A 20,169-nucleotide genomic window follows, 5' to 3' on the forward strand; every position below is an offset into this window, starting at 1 on the left:
CCTCCACTGACTCATAAAATTGAAACTCATAAGTTTCAAAATATGAGGCAGAATTCTGAACTGGACTGAACTGAAAGCTCTGGTAAGTCAGTGAGATCACTTCTGGACTTCTTAGAAGATGTAGCACTCTTCTGATGCTGAGATCGTCGTTCACGCCTGACATCCTGCTACGTTACCCGAAACCCTGACAAATCCACTCTCTTTCCTTGCCCCTATTTACAGAGGAAATCACATCCTGGACGGGACAACACTTTGTCAATATACTACAGCGCACAGTGTCCTGTGCGAGGGCCGGTCAAAGGGCCCGTTCTGTCTGGTTCCACATAACCACCATCCTATTGCTGGTACCTCTCCACATTCTATGCTCGGACATATTAAAATTCTTTCGTTTCCTTAAAGGAGCCAAAGTCTCCCTCACCTCCAGGCTTTCACATGCTGTTTTCTCTGCCTGGAACACTTTTTGTTTCTTGGCCACTTCCTCCTATCCCAGGGTCCCAGCTTAAATGGCGCTCCTGGAGGACCTGGATAGAGTCAGCCTCACCTGCTGGGCGCTGCCTGAGCACCTAGTTCATGCCCTACCGCGACGGCCTCATGTTCTCTGCCTGTCTCCCTGGTAAACTGTGGGCTGCGTAGGGGAGTTCCCTGGTGGTCTTGGGCTAGGATTAGGCACTATCATTCTTGTGGCCCAGGTTCAGTACCTGGTTGGGGAACTAAGACCCCACCAGCCATGTGGTACGGCCAAAATTTAAAAACTGTGGGCTGTGTGAAGGCAGGAGGCCACGTGTGGCTCAGTCCTGGCTACACTGTCAGCACCTAGCACTGCACCTGCCACACAGTACATGTCTAATACATATTTGTTTATGAGACGAATGACTTAATCCTGCAATGTGAAAGTCAGTTTGGAAGCAAGGGCAAGACTGGTTGGTGGCAAAGACCAAAAATATAAAATCCTTCAAAAAGTCCCAAAGTATTAGATTGGGTGATATGCAACTGTCAATATTTGACCATTTTCTACCTCTAAGAAGAGCATTTTCAAATTCTTCAATCTAAAAATAAAGCCTGAACTACAGCAGGCAGAGGGTGAAAACAACAGTGATTTCAAAGGATAGAGTCTTAGATTCTTGCAACCAATTAATTGTGGATAAATGAGGAAGAACAATAATTCAAAGGGTACTGAGGTGTGAGGACAGAATAGGGGGCAAACAGTGGTGTCGTGAAGAGAAAGAAATCAGGAGTATTCACTGAGTTTGGGAAATAAGGAGAGAATTAGTTTAGATAAGAAGAATTTTCAGTAACACATCCAGGGTTTTTTAATCTGTAGCCAGAAAATTCACAGAATTTGAGGTTGAAGAGACCTTGGAAATCATCTCATCTGATTCCTTCATTTTGTAGCCTTGTTTGGTTATGTGATCAAGGTCAATGACTTGGTTACTAGCAGAACCAAGGCTACACAGCCCCGGGCTCTTGGTAACCAGGCCAACTCCACCACCACTGCAGCCACCAACACCACTTCTTTTATTAAGAATACAAACACAAGGGCTTCCCTGGTGGCGCAGTGGTTGAGAGTCCGCCTGCCGATGCAGGGGACACGGGTTCGTGCCCTGGTCCGGGAAGATCCCACATGCCGCAGAGCGGCTGGGCCCGTGAGCCATGGCCACTGAGGCTGCGCATCCGGAGCCTGTGCTCCGCAACGGGAGAGGCCACAGCAGTGAGGGGCCCGCGTACCGCAAAAATAAAATAAAATAAAATAAAAACGAAAAAAAAGAATACAAACACAAGCTACTGCTCACAGCCCATGTGGATAAGAAGAAATGCGATAACTTCAATATCTATTTTATTGGAAGATTTCTCAGACCCTCAAGTTATGTAATATGGATAAACTCACAAAAGATTCTTACTGGGGTAAGTAGAATTATATTCTTCACATAATTTTAAAATGCTTCCCCCACACAAAACTCTTTTTTCCATCACTGCTATTCACTAGATCTAACAGAATTACAGCAAAATTCACAGCTGGAAAAATCTAAAAAACCCAAAAATTCTTAACAGAGGCCCCAGGTTTTAGTCCCATCCCTGCCACTGACTGTGTGCCCTTGGGCAAGTTAATTCACTTCTCTGGGCCTCTGACTTCCTGGTGTAAAATCAGGTAAACTAGAGCACCACTAAGTACACTCTAGCTCTAAAAAGTACAACTGCAATCAAATGAATGTTTCAAAATATTTTTATGTAAATTAAAAAAATAAAGAGTACCCAAAATATCACTATTAGTTAGTCAAACTCTGGTAATAAAAGCCTTGTGCCTTTTGCTTAAGTTGCCTTGGAAAGCTATCTGCTCCACAAAAATGGTACAAACAACCTAAAACGTTCACTAATGGACGACTGGTTAAATAACCCATGGCTCATCCAACAATGGGATGTTATAAGACTACTAAAAAGAATGTGGTAGGTAAGTGTGTTAACCTGAAAATCGAAGATATATTAATGTTTAAAAGTAAGCTATAGAAGAGTATATATGGTAAGCTTCCAGTTCTGTAAAACAAAAAGGGATATAAAAGAACCTGCATAGGCTTATATATGACTAGAAAATTACCTGAAGGATCAACAAGCACCCATGAGAGTGGAAGGGTGCTTCATCTGTGGAGGGGTGCAGGGCCTGGGTAAGAAAGAGGCTCACTTGGAATTGTACAACCTTCTGTACTGTTTGATTCTCTTTTGAACTTGGAGTGTGGATTGATTTTTTTTCTTAAGTTACAATTAAAAGCCATGACTAAATGCTGGATAACTTTGTATGAATATTTTAAAGTGCCGTGGGTCAAGAACCACCAGAGGCTTCTCCATTATTCCATTTAAACAAAACTTATGTGTCTTGCAAGATTTTTAAAATTTTTGTTAATGGAAAACAAATATATGAATATAAAATCTAACTGAATGTGTTACTGGTTTTGATTAAAACAGAAATATAATTTTTAAAGTCAAAAAAAGTTAAAAGCCATTTGGAGCTATTTTAGATTACACAAATTATTGCAAATATAGGGCACCCTTTTATTTTTATTTTTCACCTTTTTATTCTTTAAGGTTGAAAAAGTGACAGTGGCATTTCGGCTGGGAGAGACAGAGCCACTGTTTCCCTCCTGACTTATCCATTTACCTTCAGTTGTCAGCTCAGATCGAGAGGGAAAGGCTGGCAGACTCCAGTGACAGGTCAAGGCGAGTTATGAAACATGAGGAAGAGTCATCCCACAGAGCAGGGAGATGCCCCTGGGAAAACTGAAAGCAGTCAGCTGAAAAAAATCACTGGGGACAGAGACGGAAAACAAGACCCAGAAGGGCTGGCATTCACAGGAAACAACAAATCATCTATGTACATACTCATGGTTCTAGCACAGATACCGCTAACCAGCCCGAATTCAATATAATAGCACTCCAGTTTTTATAGCATAAAATCAACTTAATTTCCCACAGTTGCAATTATATATGAACAAGAGGTAGCCACAGTAGGCAAATGAATCCTCTAAAAGTGGACACACAGGTTTACACGTGCCTGAAATATACCCTACATTTATTTCCATCTCAGGCACAGAAAATAAAAAGCAGATACAAGCATTAAAGATCAGAGGCAGTCTTTTGTGACTGCAAACGTTTCCACCATGAAGCTTGGAAAACTTAATTTGTGGTTCATTTCCTACCTCTCCACAGCCATTACGATGTTTTATTTCAGAAATGTTTAGAACGTGGAAATCTTTTAGCATATCAAACCAGCCTAGTCCAATCTCAATGAGGAACTACGAAATGAAAACCTCCAGAAACCCTCTCATTTCATCTCCTTCTTTAAAGGAAAGAGAACTGTTTGTCTTAATTTACCTGTGTCCTATTTCCAAAATCATGTGAAGTAAAATGTAATTGAACAGGTGTTGATTTTTCCAGATTCGGCTGGTGTCAGAGCAAAGAGCTGGGCGCACCCAGGCAACAGTTCTGCTTTCAACAAACAAACCGAGCACACATCAGCTTGCAGACAGTAAAAATACCATACACATACGCTGAAACATAAGAGAAAACCGCTTATTTTTACAAATTATGCCTCGTTCTCTCATTAGAGCTTTCTTTCGCCAGTTATCTATCCCCTTAGAAAATTTCTGATAAACACCTGCAAGTTAATCAAGATGCCCCCCGTGTAACGGTAAAGAGAGATCTGCGCAAGACAAACCTGTGTGGAAAATGACAGTACTTTTCCTAAACCCTGAAGGGAGTCGAAGATTTCGAAGCAATCCTTTGGCAGTGAGTCGAACGTGAATGGTGGACAGGGAGAACTTGGGAGACAACAACATGTCTTCAGAGCAGGTGGAAAGACTTCACAGAAGAACCAGCTCCGTGGATTCTCACATACTGTCTTTTTAAACTCAGCACCCTTCTTCGAGGCCAAGAAATACAGCGAGAGGAAACATGCCTACATGCCAGACGTCACTCCACCGTACATGCACAAAAGAAAAACCCCAGAGCTATCCAAGTGCTTCTGGCTTCCGTCTCTACTCCCAGATGTTGCCAAAACAACGCTCTTCCTCTGAATAAAATCTCCTCCTAGCAAACCCAGCAGTCAGCAGCCTCTGAATGACATCACACCAAACATGCTTATGGGCTTATTATGGTTTTCATCAGAGATGGTGAAGGGGAGGAGAAAGTGGGTGGTCTTAGGCACTTTATATAACAACCAATAATGTCACAGGTTCTGTAATGAGTTGGAGAATCCTTAAGGGGAAATAACTACTTCGAGGAGTGTCTAATATTTATTTAGTAATTATAAAAAATTAAGACTTCATTAAAGTAATCTGTGTTCTGATGTTTTTAATTGTAACTATATTCACACTACTAGTGTGAATATGCCCAGTAGCACTGGGCATTTTTTTCAGATATTTTACATGTAAACCTATATATAAACCTGATACACTGGACAAAAAAATTTTAACGGCTTCAAGCAATAAATGTTCTCAATTACAATTTTAAATAAAATTCCTACTGTAACACCTGGAACTAACATAGTGTTGTAGGTCAATTATACTTCAAAAAAATGTTTTTACTATAATATACTAATGACGGATTGATAAAAGGTTAAAATTCAACTCTAACACTCATATTCTGAGGACTTCACTAAGAGTCAGCAATAAAGGGTTAATGCAATTTCTCTACCAGATGTAACAATAGTTGCAGAGGAATAAAAATTAGTGAGTATTCTAAGGACTCCAATTATTGCTTGACTAATTATACAAAATCAGGTGACCTAAAACAAGATAGTAATGTTTTGAGACTAGGAACATCAGGAAGGTGTGATTATTGTTTATCAGTAAGAACTGAGATCTGGTAAATGTTTGAATAGAGTCCTTTGTTAAAGCACATTAAAATATGGTGGCAAAAAAACCAAAAGAGGTTGAAAAGATAAAGGCATGGACATAAGAAAACTGCACCTGCAAAATGCTCACTTAAGTAAAGCTAATATTATTAAACCAGGAAGAGTCCAACTCTTTTAATTTTAAAAAGCACAAGAAAACAATGTGTGAAAAATGATCGACGTGTGTTTCCAAGATTTCCAAGACTCAGTAACAGAAATGAATGTAGTTAACTGTTAACCATAAATGACTATTAAATGCTATGAGAATGTGCAGGCAGCAGTTACTCTTCAAGAAATTCTGTAGAGCATTTAGGGTGTGAAGAGGGAAGGAGACAGGCAGGAAAGGAAATTTTGAGTAATTCCTTCTCCCTTTTCACTCGCCCCACAGCCTGCCACTTCAGAGGTTGTCGAGAGACCAACCCAACAACCTGCGGGGGGTTAGGTGCGGGAAAATTACAACCTGTTCCTGCACAGACAAGGCGTCTTGTAAACATTGCACCCACGGCCATGCGAGCACAAATAATCAAGGAATTGAAGTCTAGAAAAGCTACATTTAGGTGGTGCCTTTTCACTCTATCACAATTTGTTATTATTAAACCGCAACCTTTTTCCTGGATTCCGCAAATTAATTTGCCATAAAGCACCACTCCTCCCCGCCCGCACCAAGAAAAGAAAAAAAGCTTGTAAAAACTAAGATAAATACAACACTGTAAAACAACTATACCCCCATAAAAAGTTTTTAAAAAACTAAGATACAAATCAGCATTAAAGGGCTTCCCTGGTGGCGCAGTGGTTGAGAGTCCGCCTGCCGATGCAGGGGACATGGGTTCGTGCCCCGGTCCGGGAAGATCCCACATGCTGCGGAGCGGCTGGGCCCGTGAGCCATGGCCACTGAGCCTGCGCGTCCGGAGCCTGTGCTCCGCAACGGGAGAGGCCACAACAGTGAGAGGCCCGCGTACCGCAAAAACAAACAAACAAAAAACAGCATTAAAATTATAAACAGAAGACTGAACACTGATATTATTAAAGATAGGACACCACCCCTTATAGGATGTTTTCTGTTTTGTTTAGTTACGTTTTTTTGTTTGTTTAGTTTTGTTAGTTAAGTAACAGTAAACTCTAACGTATCCTGGTTAACGGGGAAATCCTTTAGCCTAGACTACCCAAAAGAAGAAATTAGCAACATGCCACCAATTTTTCATACTCATTAGAAAGTCTACTTGAACTACCCTAAGCTACACCACACAGAGTTAACAGTAATGTTGCTAACGATCTTTGTAAACAGCACAGCAAGGCTCCCTGCTTCTCCCTGTGAGTGACCCTACGTGGCCCTGTGTGGCTGTGGCCTGCAGTGTCTCCCATCCTCTGGGGAACTCTTCCTTCAAAGGCAAAAAACAAAGAAAAAAAAAACCAAAACAAAAACCAGCACAGCAAGGAACTACAAGAATAAAGAGAAGCAGTGCCAGTCAGAAGGAAAAGTCAAAAGTCAGAGGAGTAGTTCTTGTTTGTACAGCAAAGTGTACACACACACACACACACACACACGCGCGCGCGCGCGTACACACACACACACACACACACACACACGCGCGTACACACACACACACACACACGGAAAAAGATGTTTGAGATGAATGACTAAGAACAGCTCAAGCTGGGTTTCCATTCTTTCCCAAACACAGTCTGCCCCCTGGTGGCAGTTGAGTACAAGTGCACCAAAGCAAAAGGGGCCTTAACAGCCAACTCATACAATATACTACATACCAAGCACACTCCTAAACACTTTATATGTATGCACTCTTTTAAATAATCGAAAAAGAAATTATTGTATAGTTCCAATTACTTTTATAATATATATACTTCAGGGGCTTGGGGAAGCACAGATTTTAAAACTGGCTCAAAACGTTTCCTTGATTACTTATTTGATCAGCTGTTACCACTTGTGTGCACACTGTGGTTTCTTTAGTTATACTAAATATAGAAGTACCCAGGGCTTCCCTGGAGGCGCAGTGGTTGAGAGTCCGCCTGCCGATGCAGGAGACAAGGGTTCGTGCCCCGGTCCGGGAAGATCCCATCATGCCGCGGAGCGGCTGGGCCCGTGAGCCATGGCCACTGAGCCTGCGCGTCCGGAGCCTGTGCTCCGTAACGGATGAGGCCACAACAGTGAGAGGCCCGCGTACCACAAAAAAAAAAAAAAAAAAAAAAAAGAGACCAATATTTCCATAATGTCCTCTTCCTGAGTAGGGAAAAGAATGTCTAAGCTATATCGTGAATGACTGTCCAAAAATTCACATAAAGCAATTAGAAAAAATGTCAACCTCCACCCACCCTTAAGATTATAAGTTTTTCAAGATCAGTGGCACTGCCTTTTATTTCTTTGGTCTCCCAAAATAAGAGCAGTAATGTTTTATCCATGTACAATGTTTGTTTTTAAAAACTAAGAAAAAAAACATGTTCAATGTATAATTTTTTAAAAAATAAAAGTTAAATTAGGGGCTTCCCTGGTGGCACAGTGGTTAAGAATCCGCCTGCCAATGCAGGGGACACAGGTTCGACCTCTGGCCTGGAAGATCCCACATGTCACAGAGCAACTAAGCCCGTGTGCCACAACTACTGAGCCTGTGCTCTAGAGCCCGCAAGCCACAACTGCTGAGTCCGTGTGCCACAACTACTGAAACCCGTGTGCCTAGAGTCCGTGCTCCACAACGAGAAGCCACCACAATGAGAAGCCCGCACAGCGCAACGAAGAGTAGCCCCTGCTCGCCGCAACTACAGAAAGCCCACACATAGCAACGAGGACCCAACACAGCCAAAAATAAAAACAAACTTAAAAAATTATTTTAAAAAAGTTAAATTATCTGTACATCACAGTGCTCTGTAACCAGTTTTCTTAAACTTATAAATTTCACATTTATCTTTCCATGGCATTAAATAATCCTCTATGTTGTTATTTTAATGGCTTCAAAAATATTAAAATGTCGGTGAATATAAACAACACCTGTTGTTTAAACCATTCATACTGTTTGCAATTTTCCCCCTTCTAAACATTTCTGAAAAGCAATAAATAAGTCAATCAACTATTTTCCTAGAATCAATTCTGAAAAATGGAATTCCAGGGTAGAAGGCTTTTGTTATATGTCACCAAAGTGTCTCTGTCCAGAAAGGCTGTAGTAATTTATACCCCTTCAGTGGCATGTACAAGGCACCTGGTCCTCACACATTCACCAATAGTGGGTATTACTCTTAAAAATAGACAAGAACTGACAGCACGTTATTTTAATTGATGTTCGTAAACTTTTTTCATGTTTCTTAGTCCCTCATATTTCTTTTTTGTGTCTAATTTTTTTCTTTTCCCTTTTAATGAAGTATAGTTGATTTGCAATGTTATGTTAGTTTCAAGTGTACAAAATATGATTTCATATTTTATAAACTCCATTTAAAATTATTATAAAATATTGGGCTTCCCTGGTGGCGCAGTGGTTGAGAGTCCGCCTGCCGATGCAGGGGACGTGGGTTCGTGCCCCGGTCCGGGAGGATCCCACGTGCCGTGGAGCGGCTGGGCCCGTGAGCCACGGCCGCTGAGCCTGCGCGTCCGGAGCCTGTGCTCCGCAACGGGAGAGGCCACAACGGTGAGAGGCCCGCATACCACAAAAAAAAAAAAAAAAAAAAGCTTAAAATTATTATAAAATATTGGCTATACTCCCTGTGCTGTACGTTAATTACATCCTTGTATCTTATTTTATACCTAAGAGTTTGTACCTCTTACTCCCCTTCTACGATATTGTCCCTCTTCCCTGTCCTCTCCCCACTGGTAACCACTAGTTTGTTATCTGTGAGTCTGTTTCTGTTTTGTTATATTCATTCATTCTATCTTTTAGATTCCACAGTATTTGTCTTTTTTGGATTCGATACAAGCATAACCTCGTTTTATTGTGCTTCATAGATACTGTATTTTTACAAATTGAAGGTTGTGGCAACCTTGTGTTGAGCAAGTCTATGTCACCATTATTCCAACAGCATTTGGTCACTTCATGTGTCTATGTCACATTTTGGTAATTCTTGCAATATTTCAAACGTTTTCATTATTATTATATTTGTTATGGTGACTGGTGATCTTTGCTGTTACTACTGTAATTGTTTTTTGTTTTGTATTTTTAAATTAAGATATGTACCTTTTTTAGACATAATGCTACTATTGCACAGTTAACAGACTACACTATAGTGTAAACATAACTTTTATATGTACTGGGAAGCCAAAAATTCATGTGACTCACTTTACTGTGGTGGTCTGGAACTGAACCCACAGTATCTCTGACATATGCCTGTATTTGTCTATATTGTGAAATGATCACAACAAGTCTAGTTATAGTTAATTAACATCTATCACCATGCTTAGAATGTTTTTGACAAACGGGAGGTCTAAAACTTTTGTTGTCATAACTAGTTACCCATTCTTTCATTGTGACATTCGTGGAAAGGCCTTTTCTATACAAGTGTATACTCTCAGTGCTCTTATCATTCTAATTTTTGTTTAAAACTTCAGTCTGGGGCTTCCCTGGTGGCGCAGTGGTTGAGAGTCCACCTGCCGATGCAGGGGACACGGGTTCGTGCCCCGGTCCGGGAAGATCCCACATGCCGCAGAGCGGCTGGGCCCGTGAACCATGGCCGCTGAGCCTGCGCGTCCAGAGCCTGTGCTTCACAACGAGAGAGGCCACAACAGTGAGAGGCCTGTGTACCGGAAAAAACAAAAAACAAACAAACAAAAAAAACTTCAGTCTGGAATATATTTGCATGTAGTATATGAAGTAGGGCTCTAGCTCCTGATAAAATGATAGTCCTTGTTCCAACAAGATTTACTGAACAATCCATACTTTTCCCTGATTTGAACAGTAAATTTAACACATGCCAAAATAGCATTTGCTCTTTAAGTGTGAGAGGAGAGTTATAATCATAAACCAATACAGAAAGACAGCCTCGGGCTTCCCTGGTGGCGCAGTGGTTAAGAGTCCGCCTGCCGATGCAGGGGACGCGGGTTTGAGCCTCGGTCCGGGAGGATCCCACGTGCCGCGGAGTGGCTAGGCCCGTGAGCCATGGCCACTGAGCCTGCGCGTCCGGAGCTTGTGCTCCGCAGCGGGAGAGGCAGCAGCAGTGAGAGGCCCGCGTACAGCAAAAAAAAAAAAAAAAGAAGAAAGAAAGAAAGACAGCCTCATCCCTACTCTCACCGGAGAAAGCACTGGTCACACCGGTATTACCTCTTCAGAGCAGGTGTGCAACTCTCAACCATCTCCCAACACGTGGAAGAGGGGGTACAGAAAGCAACCCTATCCTCCTGTGCTGGATTTAGTGGTGGGGATGGAAGGCGCAGTGCAGTTCCTACTTTCCAGGGCAGACACCACGGCACCTGAGACTGATGATCTTGTGGAAAAGAACCAAGGGGCAGGATAAGTACAACTCTGGTGCTCTGGTATTCCTAAGAGCTTTCATGTGTGGTAGAACCATGGCAATAATAGTAATGGTATGTGTGGCATCTCCCTTATAAACAGTAAAGCAAGTTTTATTTAGAGCCAATGTTGGCTAGACTCTTACAGCACCATAATCTTTAAATAAATTACAACAGCTAGACCCCATGAGGATGGTTCTTGACTTTCACCAGTTTTTCCTGCTTGAAGGATTTAAAATAATTCAACCTCCTGGAATAGAGCTCTAAAAGTACAGCCACTAGAACCATAAGAACAATGAAAAGGATTATCCTCGTCACTGTCCCTAGTAGCAGAGGCAGCTATCATCTGAGAGTTTTTTATATAACAACTCTGTGACGTCAAAATTACTTCTATACTGGGATTTTTTCCCAAAATATTCTCACGTTTCCAAATGAGAAATTTGAGGCTTTGGAGAGGCTTAGCAACTAGCCCAAGGTCAGGACACAAGTGGAATGCGGCAATCCCAAGATTTCAACCAATAGTCAATGCCTGAAAAGTTCATTCTCTTTCTGTTCCTCTTCCTTGTCTTACGAGATAATGGAACTGTCTTTGAAATTACTGATTAAAGGTTAAAACTAAAATAATGATACAGAATTTTCAACTATTAAACTAGCCAAATTAAAAAAAAAGAATAATACCCAACGTCGACCAGAGTATGGTGATGCCAGCACTCTTTGATGTTGTCAGTCATTGTATAAATGGATATGAAGCTTTTGGAAGGCAACTTGGTTGACTGAAGTGGCTATAAATATGCATGTGTTTTGATTTGTTGATACTACTTTTAAGAATCTATCACAAAAAAACTTCCCTAAACTTTGAAGGTGATAACTGTCAAGATGTTCATCAGAGAATCATTTGTGAATGTAATGCAGAAGCACCCCAAATATTACACAGTAGTTAAATGCCGCTGCATATGCTAAATGTGATAGTCATTAAAGAGGGATTTCTTACGTTAAGTGACAACAGGATATAAAGTTATCTGAATTTTATTTAAAATCACAAATTTAAAAAAAACTAAAGGGTGATTTCTAAACCTCTACATGTTAAACTTTTTAGAACTTAGCAAATCGCTAAAAAGTGATTCTTGCACTCTAGTGAAAACATATGAAGTTGGTCCACTTTAATCTCCACCAGTTTGTTGCTTAAACAAACCAAAAAAACCTATCTGAAAGCCATAAAATTTAATGCTCAGAGGAACACGTTTGTATGTGGAGGCAATGTCTTCTGTACGATCTAAAGGATGACGGTTGCAAGCAGAATATAAAGAAAGCCAAGGTGCTTTGCAGTCATAGGCTATCAGAGCAGGGAGAAGCCTTAGTGATCAATCATTGCAATTACACAGAAAAGAAAGCTAATGTTAAGAGGTTACATGACCCACAAAGTCATTGGCTGCTTGGACACCACTTCTCAGCATCCGAGCTGTTCCTCCGAAGGGCAACACACTGTGACTTTTCCTCGGCAGGCTCGTCATAACACTACGTTAGTCTTAAGTAATGATAACTAACCATCAGCTAGACGTTTATGATTTTTGGAAAATACATGTTCATACCCCGCAATCTAGATTAAAGCACTATGCTGACCCCCTTAAAATACATCTTTTTCCACTGCAATTATTAGAGCATTGATCACTCAGGGTGAATTGAAGGGAGGCATTCTCAAACTCTGTCATATGCCCTGTTTCTACTCCATGGTTAGAGGCTTTGCCCAGCAAAACCACTGCGTGAGTCATACTGTTCATTTCTTTTCTCAATCAGTTGCTAATCTGCCATTCTGGTAACCTGACCTATCAAGGGTCACTGATATGTTGAGGGTCAGTGGTAGGCTTTGGAAACAAGATATCATGTCAGTCCCACAATGGGCCAAAGGAAAACACCTAATGCTAATAGTTTTCCCGTGTGTAGAAAGAAGATATATATTGGAGATTATTTGTACTATGCCTGTGAAAACAAATATCCTTTACAATATTTCATATAATCATAGACTTGGGACATGAATTAAGACTGCCTTTCCAAGTTTCATAAAACAGGCATATTAGACTTATTTAACCAGCCCCTTTACTGTGACCAATATCCATGGCAGCTTCCATAGCACAGAAATGTCACAAATACTTCCCCCCAAAACTGCAAAACTTGTATTTTGAAAACTACAAAACAATTGTTACAAGAAATTAAAGGAGACCTAACTAAAAAGGAAGCCATCCTATACTCATGAATCAAAATACTTCATATTGTAAAGACGGCAATACTCCAGAAATTCATCTACAGATTCAATGCAATTTCTATCAAAGTCCTAGCTGACCTTTCTATGGAAATTGACAAGTTGACCCTAAAGTTCATATGGAAATTCAAGGGACTCAGAATAGCCAAAACAATCTTGAAAAAGAAGAACAAGTTAGAGGACTCACACTTCCTGATTTTAGAACTTATTACACCACAGTAATCAAAACAATGTGGCATTGACACATAGATCCATGAAAAGAGAGTCCAGAAACATAGCCTCACATTTACAGCCAACTGTTTTTAACAAAGGTGACAAGACATTCCAATGGAAGAAAGAATAGTGTTTTCAACAAACGGTACTGGGACAGCAGGAAATCTACATGCAGAAGAATTAAATTGGATCCCCTACTTCACAACAAATGCAAAAATTAACTCAAAAATGGATCAAAGACCCAAGTGTAAGAGCTAAAAGTATAAAACTCTTAGAAGAAAACATAGGCATAAGTCTTTACGACCTTGTATCTAAGCAATGGCTTCTTAGATATAATGCCAAATAGATACACAACATAAGAAAAAAATAGATAAACTGGATCTCATGAAAATTAAAAATATGCCTTAAAGGGTACTATCAAAAAGTGAAAAGACAGCCTACAGAATGGGAGAAAATTATTTGCAAATCATATCTGATAAGGGCCTAATATTCAGAATATATAAAGAACTCCTATAATTCAACAATAATACAAATTATTTTAAAATAGGCAAAGGATTTGAATAAACGTTTCCCCAAAGAAGGTATACAAACGGCCAATAAGCTTCTGAAAGGTGCTCAACATCTGATGAGCCATCAGAGAAATGTAAACTGAAACCACAATGAGATACCACTTCATACCCATTAGAATGGCTATAATAAAAAAGGCAGACAAAAGCAAGTGTTGACAAGAATGTGGAGAAACTAGACCCCTCATACATTGCAGGTGGAAATGTAAAATGGTGCAGCCACTTTGGAAAACACTCTAGAAGTTTCTCAGTTAAACACAGAATTATCATATCATCTAGCTTTCAGATAAAGGTTACCTGATTTTCTAACATACAGTCATTTATAGCATACTAGCTATCCTTTTCTCCTAAATATTAGGATGTGCTGGAAATTTAAAATGAAAGAAAATGAAAATCTCAGTGTGCAGAATAGTTCTTTTGGCTTTTAAAATTAGTTTGGTAAACATATATGTTCAAACTCAGGCTCTTGCAAACCTTTAGAATTTAAATCGCTCTGCATGGCTGGGCCCTCTCTAGCTTTAAGAGCCTATAATAGGTCACACTTCCCTGCCTTATTAAGCTAAGGAAACCAAACATGTCTTGGGAGCCTCAAAGATATTAGTTATTCCATATTTAAGGTTACCCACCCCATTTGCTTTAATTACTATCTATATACAGGGGGTCACAAATTTATACTTCCTGCCCAGGCTTCCCTCACTAGATCATAGCCTTTAACCAGGCCTCTCACTGGAACAAGTAACCCTCCTTGTGATTTTATATTTTTTTGTGCAGTCCTTCGACTTTTCTGTAAGCTTTCTGAGACAAGGTCCTTGCTCGTTTTGGGCAAACCTTTATATCCTTAGCAGCCAACACTGTCACGATGCACGATAATCTGTAGTCAGTGTGTTATAATAATACCCTTCTCCCCTTTGATCTGCTGCTCTAATCCTCGGTGGACTTAGAAGCCATACAACTGTCCTATAACTGCATACTAAAGAAGAGAATTCAAGTAGTGGATGGGGACCTAATCAGCTATAGAGAAAAGATAGAAACTTCTATATTTTAATGAATCTTCTATGGCTTCTCAAGAGACAAAGCTTTTTGATTTCCAGTTGACGTTCAAAGGTTCAGTGAGTGAGGCTGCAGGCTGTCTTAGAGACGGATGTGACTTTGTTCAATAGAAGTATAAAAAAGAAAAGAAAAATGTTAAATGGCTGAACTATGAAAGGTGTTAAAACCTGATCTTGAGAGCATTTAGCAATTAAAGACTATCCAATTTTAAAATAGCTTATTTCTTGTGAAACAAAAAAGTACATTCTCTACATCTCCACATTTTAAATATTAAATATGCTCCACATCTGAAAAAATATCATTATTTAAAAAACAAATTATCTGTGATTAATAAAACGTCCTTCTGCATCAGATGGCTTGGCAATTGTGCTCACCAAGTTTTAACCCTATGCTGATCAAGGTCACAAGCAGTTATGTTTATGCCACAAACCTGAAATTATATTTATAAGCATACTAGTGAAAAAATCACTGCAAATACACTTGAATACTTGTAATGATAATATAACTTTACAAAAAAACTCTTTTTCTCCATCCATATTTAAGGGGTCACTTACCTGCATTCAAAGCTGTATATAGACCTTTTCTTGAAGGACCTAAAATGGAAATATTTATGTTTTATAGAAAATATCATAAAAAACTAAACCATTTAAAAACTAAGTTTTTTTCCAAAAACAATCCATTAACACCTAAATTTTAGGTTCCTGATGGGAAATTCCACTGAGATTTAATCAACTTTATTGAGTTTATACTTAGAATATCTAAGGATAAAATATTCCAAATAACATCAAAATAGTAGTTTAAGGGTGATATTATTCATTGTCAAAATTAAACATGCTAGGGCAAACTACGATATTTTTTCAGTTCAAGAACTGCTGAAATTCAAATTTTAACAGTACTAAATTTATACATGTATTACACACTTGATGCTATTCCACTGCTGATAGAGCAAAAAGGCCCAGACTACAAAACACAGCTACTAGGGTGTGATTTCTAAAATTGCCAAGTATTAAATCCAGTTCTCTTGCTATTCAGCTATGAAGGAAAACATACTTAAGCTTTTCCTCCAAACTGATACAATATAAAATACAACCAGGGGAATTATTTCACAATGTATATGTGTATTAAATCAAATATAATTTTAACTGTCAATTATACATCAGTAAAGCTGAAAAATAAATTCAACCAGGAGTGGTATCAGGTACAGAGCTACAAAGAGAAGTCACTAGACGACTATGAGCACGTCTTCCTGATGTGACAGAGTCATTTCTAGGGCAAGTCACCTGCAGATTATTTAGTTAAAACAGCTGCCACATTCTGTGGAATTTTACAGAGATGACAATCTCTTAAAGTATGTGGCTGTTATAAATGGACAGCATTGATTCCCAGTCAAGTAAAACCTCTGTGATACAAAAGCTTACAAATTCAATGGCAAGACATTTTAGAATACTGAGGTTCCCTGTTCTGCAAACGTATCAGAGAAATCATGCCATTCTAACTCTCTGAAAGGTACCTTAGTATCAAAGTTCGACATTTCTTTCCAGTTACTGGTGTATGTGTAGATTACAGGGCTTTATCATCATCAATACAAACCATAGATTCATATACTGATGTCATCCCACCGAGGGGTAATTTGATGCATCAGAAATTTGTTTAAAACCCTGGAAGATGAGAACCTGCTGGTACCCAGAAGAATCTTTTTGCCAATATCTATGCCTATTCTCTCTTGAATTCAGTAGAAAAGAAAGTGTTGATAAACATTCACTAGGTAATTAACCTCAAGTTACCACGTGATCCTTTACATAATGTAACACACACACACACACAAATATTGAGAAGGACACAGAGCAACAGACACACACTGCTTTGAGAGACTAACACATTTCTGGAAAGTTATTTAGTAATATGATAACAATTTCACAAAGATTCACACAGTTTAACCCAGTGGTTCCTCTTTTAGGAATATCCCACAGAAGTAACTAGAACCTGAAGCAATGAATAGTATTCACATTCAGAGATGTTCATCTCAGTATCACGTGCCATAGTGAAAGACAGAAAATGTCCAGGAACCAGGGAATTGGAAAACAGGAGACTATTTCATAGCCATTTAAAATGAAGACACTCTCATGATATACTATTAAATTAATAAAAAGCAAGGCACAAGAGAATGTACATATTATGCCCTGAGTTTTCTTGAAACAAAAACAAAGCTATTATATATGCAGAGGGAAAGAAAAGGAGGAGAGGCAACAGTTATTCATGGTTGACGGGATGAAGGAGGATGCTGTACATTTCTGTGCATTTTAAGCCCTCTAATATAAATATGCATCACATATTACAGCTCAAGCTTCTCATTCACAATTATTCTTTCAGTTAAGCAATCTTTCAATTCACTAAGCAACAACTGCTAATGTGCTTCAGCTCCACTGTGATAAAGCTGCACGAAAACATTCCATATGAAGTATATACCACGTATGTTGTAAACTTGAAAGTTAACCTTCATAGCTGTAGCAATCACGAAGTGAGCGATACAGAGAAGAAGAGATAAAGAACATGGGGGTGGGGCGCGGGGGACATGGTTGGACCAAAAGTGTGATGTAAACCGTGCACTTCTATCTCATTATTCTAGATCCCCACCTTCGCATAATTTAACTCTAGAAGTTTCATTTATTTTCACGTTATACCTTTGTTCTATCTGCTGATTTATATGTATCAAGTTTTAGCTATAGAACCTACAGACTCTCAGAACAAGAATAGCTCCATCAGTGTAAAAATGTATTATGTCTTTATTCACCAGACTTTTTGTAAATAAATATTCAATATACCATGAACCTAAATGCCAAAATTTAACCTCCTGTAAGCCAGGGACTTAAAAAGCCTTGCCCTCCTCTTCTCTCCACAGTGAGGTCCATACCTTTTGGAGGCGTTTTTAGTAAGTGCACGTGAGCTCGGGGTACCAAAGGCTTCAAATATAAGGATCCTGAGGAGCCATTTTGAAATGCTGGTTTCGGAGGTTTTTCCTCGTATTTGATGACAGCGTTATTACCAGCTGGAGTAAAACAGAAAAGTACATTTTATTTTACAGATAAACAGAGTATGAGTCTTCCACGACCTATCTTTCCTCTTTAAATCAACAAGTGCTCACTAAGCACCTACAGGCGTTACTGTATGTTGGGAATACAAAGACGGATAACAGGTAGTTCCTAGCCTCAGGGATGCAGTGTGAACGGTAACCAGGGTGACCTTACATCTTGGCACAGCCCAAGTTTATGCCTCTTTTCCAGGGCAGCTTTCATCCCAGATAAAAGTTGGGAGATATTTCGGTATCCTTGGGGGTCCTGGAACCAATCCCCTGTGGATACCAAGGGACGACTATAATGTACAAGCTCCTTGGTAGCTGCAAAGGTGAGATCTGGTTCTGATCCTTCTGTGCCACTGCAAGGAGCTGAAACTCCAACATCTGCCCTAGAACAAAGTTACCTAAGCCCTAAAGCTAAAATATAAAAGAGAATTCCACCTAAATAATAAAAACCATCTTTTATATTACACGTAAACCTTTCCTCTCTCACTCACACAGGAATCATCTCTGGGGCGGGGGGGGGGGGGAGTTTCCAGGCACTAAAAGAATTGAAGGAAGGACTTCTGGAGAAAGTTTGAGGCACTAGACAATTGTGCTTAGGCTGTGGTATAATTCTGAGTCCACGACAGTTAACTAGGCAAAGGGGGCTCCCAAAGAAGCAGACCTATACTGTTTCCTGGGAAAAGGTCAGACTGAAGGCGAGCAAATATTATATTTTAGGTATAATATGTCAACGGGTCCTGGAAAGGGCATCTGCTACTTTGCTAGTCTCTGATTTTGCTTCTCTTTCTTCACTGGGACTCTAAAGACAATCCTAGCGTATCAAAAGACAGTGACACGTTGAAAGAAAGAACACAGCTTTAAAAAAATAGTGATAATTTGTAACTTGTTGATTTTCTACCAGAATGAAAATTTGAAACCACGGAGAAACATTTAGACAAAGCCTCCAGTAGATGTCTTGCTTACTCTTGTTTCTTCTTTTGTCCAATAATGACTGAAGCCCTCGGCATCAAAAAACTCAATATCTTTCAGTTGCATAAGACAACTATGTAGACTATATAAACCTATATATGTTTATATAGGTTCTTTGTAAACTGTGAATTTCCTTTTCACATTTATGGCTTCTCATTGGATTTAAAAAAAAAAATAACCCAATTCTTCTACTGTATCCTTAAGATTTGTATGGGACAGGGAAAGGCAGAGGGAAAAGAAAGAGCAGGGCCTGTGTCCTGTGCTCTGAATTCAAAATGAGAATGCATTTTCACATTATATTTTTGCTAAAGGTGTATCAGGTCCATAACAAGGTCCTATGAAATAGCGTTCCTGGCTCTGGTACAGTTGAGAGGATTCCGTATTAGGAATTTAACCAGCATCACCATCACTTATTGCACTGTTTTCGGCTGAGGGTATCTACATTTTAAAATCTCCTAAGGGTCAAAAACCTTAAACGAAAGGCTTGAAAAGTCAAAAATAGTACCCGCATGTAAAGATAACAACATACAAAGCCGTTTCAAATTTTATTTAGTGGTAACAAAAAAGGAGGGTGAGGAGAGCAGCAGCAGTGATCTAATTAAGGATGAAAAAAATCGGTATTTCCTTATCATTCTAAACTTCTCCTTTTAATTCTCCATAACTGAGTAATCTTTGAAAAAGTACAGTGTCCAGAAGCTCGGCTCCTACAAGGAATTTTTAACAGCACTGCTTGGCTCTTCCTAAGAGATTATCATGTTATACACAACACTCAAGAGTGTAAACACAGCACTTTGCCCTTTTCTCTCCATAACTCAGGAGGAAAAAATCCTAACAAAAATACTTTGAAAGTTTTATGGTTCTCTATTCCCATAAAAGTTAACCTTTTTATCTGTCTCCCCCTGCTAACCACACAAACCACTAGTATGTTTATGTCACCATATACTTACTGGGCCAGAGGGAAATCTGGAGGTTCATTCATTCACTACCTGGTTTCCAGGCTTAATTGCCCCGCCACCAACCCAGATTGGATTTTTTATAATTATTTTCTAAATAATCTTCAACACCCAATGCTAACCATCCAATTCCATTCTAATAATCAACACTTATAATCACAAATTTCTTTATTACCAACCTTGATCCCTTCCTTCACCTCCCATTTCTAGAAAGGGGTGAGTGGTCAACATTATTTACAAATATTTATAAATTTGAAGACAG

The 20,169-nt window shown here is 39.4% G+C and overlaps 1 protein-coding gene across 8 annotated transcripts in view; it reads right to left on the bottom strand.

Annotated features, from left to right (window-relative positions):
- MTUS1 (microtubule associated scaffold protein 1) overlaps positions 1 to 20,169 on the bottom strand; it is a 158,909-nt gene that overhangs the window by 49,155 nt on the left and 89,585 nt on the right. For 6 of the 8 annotated variants that reach the window (XM_067721570.1, XM_067721565.1, XM_067721568.1 and 3 more), the window contains 2 exons: positions 17,818 to 17,952; positions 15,461 to 15,499 (listed from right to left, as the gene is read on the bottom strand). In XM_067721570.1, coding sequence (XP_067577671.1) covers positions 15,461 to 15,499; positions 17,818 to 17,952 — 174 coding nt within the window. Of the gene's footprint in view, positions 1 to 4,204; positions 4,636 to 15,460; positions 15,500 to 17,817; positions 17,953 to 20,169 lie in introns of those variants that run through there. The other 2 variants (XM_067721569.1, XM_067721572.1) reach the window with 2 other exon arrangements.

This window comes from Pseudorca crassidens, chromosome 21 (genome assembly GCF_039906515.1).
Source record: "Pseudorca crassidens isolate mPseCra1 chromosome 21, mPseCra1.hap1, whole genome shotgun sequence".
In the NCBI taxonomy this organism is placed as follows: domain Eukaryota; kingdom Metazoa; phylum Chordata; class Mammalia; order Artiodactyla; family Delphinidae; genus Pseudorca; species Pseudorca crassidens.